Source organism: Camelus bactrianus, chromosome 8 (genome assembly GCF_048773025.1).
Source record: "Camelus bactrianus isolate YW-2024 breed Bactrian camel chromosome 8, ASM4877302v1, whole genome shotgun sequence".
NCBI lineage: Eukaryota > Metazoa > Chordata > Mammalia > Artiodactyla > Camelidae > Camelus > Camelus bactrianus.
In genome coordinates this window covers 54,362,892-54,371,506 of record NC_133546.1, presented here as the reverse complement: position 1 = coordinate 54,371,506, position 8,615 = coordinate 54,362,892, and the positions used below count along the sequence as shown (strand labels likewise).

At 37.6% G+C, this 8,615-nt stretch overlaps 1 protein-coding gene across 1 annotated transcript in view; it reads left to right on the top strand.

Annotated features, from left to right (window-relative positions):
• The first annotated feature begins 8,411 nt into the window (after nucleotides 1-8,411).
• Nucleotides 8,412-8,615, top strand: part of UFL1 (UFM1 specific ligase 1) — a 33,655-nt gene continuing 33,451 nt past the window's right edge. Inside the window, exon 1 of the mRNA XM_010948419.3 lies at nucleotides 8,412-8,568. Coding sequence (XP_010946721.1) covers nucleotides 8,492-8,568 — 77 coding nt within the window. The 5' untranslated portion in view covers nucleotides 8,412-8,491. The remainder of the gene's footprint in view (nucleotides 8,569-8,615) is intronic.

Sequence of the window (8,615 nt, the reverse complement as noted above, 5' to 3'; positions counted from 1 at the left end):
ACTCATGATGTCACAATTTAGCACCATCTTGGAACACAAAAAAAATGCCCAGTAGAATGAAAGGAATCTCAGTAATGGGTACACAGATAGACAACATATAGGTCTAGAGATACAGCTCCAAAGTTTGTTTTCTCTTTTCACTTCCATCTGACATTTACTCCAAGTCTAAACCAGAATTACCTTCCCTGAATTCCTGTCTACTGAGAAATTAGGATCTCTATCTGATTCTCCTGGCACAATGCCCCATTCAGAGAGACTTCTGACATACTAGATTGGCGACACTTTTATTTCTGATGCCACTGCCCACAGAGCATTTTACATGAGGCTATTTCTCAGAGATATGGCCTTGCTCTAGAAATGGTAAATATATTTCATAGTAAGTGCCAACTCTGATATATTGTTAGTGGTTGGCTGGAACATTGTTTGAGAAGAAATCGGAGGCATTTCCAGGCTTAGCAAGACAAATGCCATCATTGATTAGTGGTCTTCCCTGGGTGCTAGAAAGAAGTGTTAGCTTGTGTGCCATGTATTTGCTGACCCTATGAAATCAATTGGAAGTACTATGGTCAAACAGATGCAGAGCAAGACAATAAATGTTTAGTCAGTGTAAAAATTACATAGAAACATAGTTACTATGATGAATAATAATAACAGATATCAGCAATAATATCTCCCTCATAAAAAAAACTCCATCTGCTTAAAATACAAGCATAAATTTTCAGATTCAAAGAAACTAATTTACAAGAGCAGGAGAATTGAAGTTTTGCAATAACACAGCCTGTTTATGTACATACTGAAGACATTTCTACCTTTCATATAAACTAGAATAGATGCCAACTACCCTTGATTTTGGCACTTTAAGAGCTGGGCCAGAAGTTACTTTCAGAAACATCCTCCTCAGAATGGAATTTAGGAAGGTAAATTTTAGGGATGCCAGCTGTGGCTCTTGACAACTTCCAGATGTTGTCACTGCTGCTGCGATAGTGTGGCATCTGCTGCAAGTCCTCGATTTCTTTACAACATGTCATCTTGCTGGTGTAATTAATAATTAATACATGGAGAAAGAAGGAGGAGGAAATTGAGAGAGGAGAAGGGGCAAGAGATAAAGAAGAAACCAGAGAGAGAAAGACAATTATGTGTCTTTAAGTGTATGATATTAAGTGTATGATATCACTTATACGTGGAATCTAAAAAATTTTTTTAAAACTCATAGATACGGAGAATAGACTGGCAGTTGCCCGAGAGGTAAGGGTTGGGAGTTGGTGTAGTGGGGGAAGGTGGGAAGGAGAAAGCCTTAAGTTTTTCCTGGAGATCTGAGCCAGTCTGACTTTTCCCTTGCTTGGCAGGAAGCAGACACTATATTTCTTTAGAGAATGTTCCTATGACTATTAACTCTGTATACCACTACCTTAGCACTGATACAAGCTGGCACTATATTCCTTTAAATAGTGTTTTGTTGGTGAAACATAAAAATTTTCAGCTCCATTGAGAACAAAGCCCAAGCACTGACAAAAGCACTAACTTGTTCCTTGTGATTTTGCTTTTTTGTCATTTTGCCTGGGAGTTATACTGTGGAGACGTGTACACAGGAAAGCAAGTGCTGCCTCGAGCTAATAAATCTGGCTCTAAATACAGCACTGTGAAAGAATTGGGGAAAAAAAAAAGCAAAACCTGAAAAGACTAATATAGAATTTGCTCCCTTGGAAACAAAAGAATGCTTAGTGCTTTTAGAATAAATATATATATTTGCAGCACAATTTTCACAAAAGTGTGGCTCTAAAATGAAATTCTGACAATATACTCACAAATAACACAAGTGAGGAATAAACTGGGGGGCATGACTATATAGAGAGAATTTTATAGTTTAAAAAGCATTTACATGTATTTTAATCCATAGGTCAGACTACAGAGATTATGTACCAAAGACAGTGATGTGAACCAGAAGCAATGCTGGTTATTGATTTACTGATGAGTTGAAAGGTCACAGTGAGCAGACACTTGCTCCCTCACCTCCCAACAAAAACTACAAATATCAAAATGAGATGTTAAGCTTCATTTTGGAATAAGAATACAAAAGAAAAAATATACTAAAGAAGGACATATTCTAAAATAAATAATTAAATAGATGGCTTTGTAGGATCTAAATAAAGAAAAAGGTGATTGTTAGAAAACAGTATGAGTTCCCTTAAGAATAAATCTTGAAAAATTTACCCCTCCTAAGATTAATAAATTTGAATTCTGAAATTCCAGAAACAAAGTGTCATTAAATGATCTTCCTCTAAACAAAAGGATAATATGATATTTAAGATAATTATACTCAAAGGTACATGTTAATTCTTTTATAAAATAAATGAATCACACTGTTAGATATTCCTAAATTCCCCTCTGGCTCTAAAATTTTTTAAATCTAGGATCCTATTGTATGAACGTCACTGCTTATCACAGGTATATGTCGTTGATTCTCTCTTAATCAATTTTGTTATTCAGCTGCATAAAGACTTAATCATATTTATCAAATTTACAGATGACAGATGATGGCAGAAATACAAACGTTGACTGACACAGTCAATCTCTGAAATAATCTCATCCAGTTAGAATAGTTTGTGCTGCTTGGTATCTCCAAGGTACACCACAAACCCCGGCATATAGTAGACCTCAAACACTATTTGTTGAAAGAATGAATGAATAGGTCAAAACTAACAAGGTGAAATTTATCAAATAAAGTTAATTTGTTCAGGTACAGAATAGACTAAATTTAGTTTGATAGCAATTTAGATAAATATGAGTTAGATACAGTTCATTACCAGCTCAATTTAAGCCAAGAGTCCAATTAACAGAAGTATAATACCTAGGGAAATTTATCTAACTGTCATCTGCTCTAGTCAGACTATGTGTAAAATACCAAATTCCTTCTGGGCATCACTTCCTAAAGCTGACATTGGCAAACTGGAGTTTAACAAGAGAGGGTGGCCAGGATGTTTAGAAGTCTGGAAATCTTGTCAGGAGATATAATCAAAGGATTTGAGATGTTTAACTTGGAAAAAGAAAACAGGAAGGACATGCTTTGAATGTTTGGAGAGTTGTCATGGGAAAGATATATGTGAGTCATTCTGTGAATCACCCAAGGAAAGAATATGGAAGCTCCAGGGAGACACATCATGCTTTAGTATAACGAAGGTATTTCTAACAGTTAAATCTGTCCCAGACTGGATTAATCTACCCTGCAAAGAAGGGAACGCTTCATCACTTTAAGTGTTCAAGCAAAAAGTACATAATCTGCCAGGGCCTTGCAGAAAAATCCTTACTGTGGCTGGGTATTAGCATGGATGATCAGAAGAGCCTTCCTGCCCTGATAGTCTCTGATTCTATGACCCCCAAGTGATTTGCTGCCCCTCTTCAACATCATCATCTCTCTTTTCATTAATTTATCTTCTTTTCATTTAATACCTGATAAATTCACTTTGTTCTTTCTCCCGTCACTCTCATTTGCTCTTGAGGTAGGCCTACAATCTGACTTTCATTGCAACCATCGCAGGGGAAAAAAAAAATCCCTCTTTAAAGTCACAACTTCTTTGCTCTAAAAGCCAATGGGCTTGCATTTATTTACACTTTCTTTGATTGTGAAAAGGTATTATTAACTATTCCATTCCCTATAATGTATTGCTTCCCTTATTTCTGTTTCTTCAATTTCACCTTCTTTTCTACTGATCTTTTTCTCTACTTCCACCCATGAATCATAGCAGTTTCCTAAGGCATTGATGCTCTCTACGTATAGGATTATACTGTCACTTTTGGTGGTGGGATTAAGGTGATTGTTAAATCCCTAACTACAACAAGATAATGTCAGCTGTGTAACACTGTCTACGTCTTCGAAATCTCTCTATAATGAAAATAGTAAATACTGATTTGCTTGAAAATACCCATTTTGCAGTTGTTTAGTTTTATTTTCGTAGTTAAGTTGGAGGAAGTTTATCTTGGAGGAACTTTATAGGATCACATCTCATATCAGATCAGTGAAACCATCAATCCACATTACAGATGTCAGAATAGTTTATTAGCCTTTGAAATTAAGATGAATCTAAGTGTCACAATCACGTACCTAGTGTAGCTGAAAAGACCTTGAGTCCTTCCCACATAATGTACATGTCAAAATTTGACTTAAGTTTGTAGTCACAAAAACTGTTAGAAAATTTTCTAGAAAATTGAAGCTCTGTGTTTCAAGTCTACACAAAGTTCGGTCTTAAAAGAAATCTCTCAAATGTTCAGTAGCCACTTGAGCTGTTTACCATTATTCTATCAGGTAATGTATCAGATGTTGGCCAACAATGAAATACTCCCCAAATTCTTATCCCCCATTCAAAATAACTGAAACTGTAGTTGGGCTATGTGGTCACTAGGTGGAGGTGGTTGCTTTGAGTCTCACAATCTCAGAGTCTGAATATATGTGTATGTATCCTTATCAAAGGTCTAAACCAGAGCTGTCCAACAGAACTTTCAGGGAAGATAAAATTGTTTTTTCATACCGTCCCATGAGATAGCCATGAACCTCACGTGGCTATTGAGCACTTGAAAGCTGCTAATTGTGACTAGCAGACTAACATTAAATTTTATATATCTATTTTTTAAGACTTTATTTTTTTAGAGCAGTTTTAGCTTCACAGCAAAATTTCGAGGAAGTAGAGATTTCCCTTATAACACCAGCCCCTATACACATATAACTTCTCCATTATCAGCATTCCCCCACCAGAGTAGTATATGCTACAATTGATACTATACATCAACACATCAGAATCACCTAAAGTCCATAGTCTACATAATGGCTCACTCTTGGTGTTGTATTTTCCATTGATGTGACCTAGTATGAATGACAAGTGTTCACCATTATAGTAGTATATAGAACATTTTCACTGCCATAAAAAGCCTCTGTGCTCCACCTATTCATCCCTCCTCCCTTCCCAACCCCTGGCAACCACTAATCTTTTTTATTGTCCCCACAGTTTTGCCTTTTACATAATTCCATGCTGTTGGAATCATACTGTATGTAGCCTTTCCAGATTTCACTTAGTAAAATGCATTTAAGTTTTCTCCATGTCTTTTCATGACTTGCTAGCTAATTTCATTTTAGTGGTGAATAATATTCCATTGTCTGGATGTACTAAAGCTCATTTATTCATTCACCTTTTAAAAGAAATCTTAGTAGCTTCCAAGTTTGGGCAACTATGAATAAAGATCTGTGAGCAGGTTTTATGTGAACATAAGTTTTCAACTCCGTTGGGTAAATACTAAGGAGCATGATTGCTGAATCACATGTTAAGAGTGTGTTTAGTCTTGTAAGAAAGTACTGTACTATTTTGCATTCCCACCAGTGAATGAGGGTTCCTACTGCTTCACATCTTCACCAGCATTTGATGTTGTCAGTGTTTCATATTTTGGCCATTCTAATATGTGTGTAGTGGTATCTCATTGTTTTAATTTGCATTTCTTTGATGACATATGATGTGGAGCATCTTTTCATATGCTGCTTCGCCATCTGTATACCTACTTTGTTAAAGTCCTTGGTCCATTTTTTTACCTGGCTTTTTATTTTCTTATTGTTGCATGTTAAGACTTCATTTTGGAAAACAGTCCTTTACCAGAAGTGTTTTTGCAAATATTTACTTCCATTCTGTGGCTTGTCTTCTATTTTCTTGATGTGGACTTTTGCCAAGTAGTTCTTAATTTTAATTAAGTCTAGCTTATCAATTATTTCTTTTATGTATTGTGCCTTTCGTGTCCTATCTAGAAAGTTATTGATGTAGCGGAAGTCATCTAAACTTTCTCCTGTAATCTCCTAGGACTTTTATAGTTGCATTTTACATTTAGGCCTGTGATGCATTTTCAGTTAATTTTTATGAAGAGTGTAAGGTTTATGTCTAGAATTTCTTTGCATGTGAATTTCTAGTTGTTCCAGTACCATTTGTTGAAAAGAATATCTTTGCTCCATTAAACTGCATTTTTTTTTCCTCTGTCACAGATTAGTTGACAATATATATGTGGGTTTATTTCTGGGATTTTGTTGTTTCATTGATCTATTTGTCTACTCTTTCACCAATACCACACTGTATGTACTGTAGCTTTGTAGTAAGTCTTAAATTCAGGTAGTGTCAGCCCTTCACTTTTGTTCTTCTTCAGTATTCAATATTGTGTTGGTTATTCTGGGCCTTTTGCCTCTCCACATAAACTTTAGAAACAGCTTGTTGACATCCACAAAATAATTTTCTGGGATTTTGACCGAGATTGCACTGAATCTACAGATCAAGTTGGGAGGAACTGACATCTTGACAATATTGAATCTTTCCATGAACTTGGACTATCTCTCCATTTATTTAGTTCTTCTTTGATTTCATTCATTAGAGTTTACAGTTTTCCTCATGTAGATCTCATGCATATATTGTTTGATTCATACCTATTTCATTTTGGGGGTTACTAATGAAAATGGTATTGTTTTCAATTTCCAGTTCCACTTGTTCATTGCTGGTATAATCTTAACCTTAATTAATTTAAATTTAAATAGCTTTATATGTCTAATAGCTATTGTTTTAGACAGCACAAACCTAGTCTCTACAAATACAATCATGAATTCCTCCCTTTTTAGGAATTATTCTCTTTTAAGAATAAATGTAAATGTTGCTACTGTACCAAACTATAACGTTGCACCAACACATTTGTACTCACTTATTCACTTACCATTTATGGAAAATACAAGGCACTATGTACCAGTTGTCATACTAAATGCTAAAGAGCATTTAGGAGTTCCCTGAGTTCAGACTATTGAGAAATGTAGTAAGTAAAAATTACAATACAATTTTGCTTACTGCTAAAGACAACTGAATAGAGAATTGTGCGGACACAGCATATAGAATAACCACACGAATTAACAAATTTCATCAAAGAGTTTTAGTTAAACTGGGACATCATGGAAGAATAAATTACAAAATAAATGCGGGTAGGGAGGAGTGAGGAAGAGGACCTGCATTCCAGAAAAGACGTGAAGCCCAAAAAGGGCTTGGTGTATCTAGGACACAGTAAGCTAATCCACGTGTGATGCACAGGGCAGAGGATGCCCTTGGCAAGTAGACTCCATACTGATGGTGAGAGTTTTAATGGTAAGTAAGAAGTTTGGATGTGAACTAGTCACATAGTACATTATACCTCCCCTATTTTTACATGCCATACTTTATACTAAATACTTTTTTTTTTAATCTGCTTCATTAGATTTAAAAGTTGTTTATGGCAAGATCATGTCTGCCTTATCCAGCCTGTACTTCATGGTATCTGGTAACCAGTAAGTATTTGTTACACAAATGAATGTTTTTGTTTATTCTGAAGCTTGATGCCCTTTGGGACCACACCACCTATGCAGTTCCAAGTTACCTCCTTTAACTTCTGGTGTTCCATCTCTCCGTTTGCAGTCATATCGCCCAACAGTTTGCCTGTTTGGTGATAGTCCTTAGTGACAAGTTTTATTACTGTGTTCTCTGCATTTTAAATAAAGCTAGGAACTTTACTAGTCAAGAACATTTGTGACACTGGCTTTGAATCACCCAGAATAAGATACCGAGATGGGAAAGTAACTGAAATAACTCTCCTTCACCAAATCCATAGGGTGTGTGGTTAAAAGGAATTATGTATGTATAACAGACACACTTTTTTAAAGTGAAGAGTGAAGAAAGGTAACCAGAGTAAATATCTACTTTCTACTGGTATCAGTGTAGGAGAAAGTAAAACAAAAGTGCTCCTTGCTTCTTCCATTCCATCCTTGGCCATACACATTTATTATCTTAGGTTTATATTTCTTCATTATTTAATGGAACTAATCTTTCCCGTAAGAAAACAGGAAAGGCTCTAGAATGCGTGAAAGCAATTCCCAGTATTTACGGTACCCGAATTATTCTCCTTTGTGGAAAATAAATAAATAAATAAATAAATAAAGTAATTACCCAAAGGGGGCAAGGCTTTGAGCCCAAGCAGAAATCAGCATGATTTCCTATGCAAGCGGGGCTGCCCTTCGTCATAGCTGGGGGGATGCCAACTGCAGGCACAGGCTCATCTCCTCTCCGCCGCACCCCCTCCCCGAAAACCAAAGGGAGGGCAGAAAAAACAGTGGTTAATTTGATTATCACTGTGCCAAATCGTTAGGAATAACGCAAACAAAAACCTAAAGTAACACTACTAACTTGGCTCGCCTGCATGCCATCCGCGGCCCGTCAGACACCTCGCTTTGGCTCTCGGCAGTGCCCGCCGGCCTCACGCAGCCGAGCACACACCTCCCGCGCGGGGTGGGCGGGGCTTCGGCGCTTCCCGCCCGCCCCCGCCGGCGCCGGCCGCGCGCGTTCCGGAGCTGCGTGCGGGAGGAGTCTTGTCCCTCTGCGCGGCCCGTTCCGCCTCGGCTCCCGCTGCCTTCGGGCTGACGTGTCTGCTGTACGTCGGCGGCTCGGCGAGTAGGGCCGTGATGGCGGACGCCTGGGAAGAAATTAGGCGGTTGGCGGCTGACTTCCAGCGGGCGCAGTTCGCAGAGGCCACGCAGAGGTGCCCGACCCTCCCTCTCCCGTGTGGAGTCCAAATTAGCCCTTGGG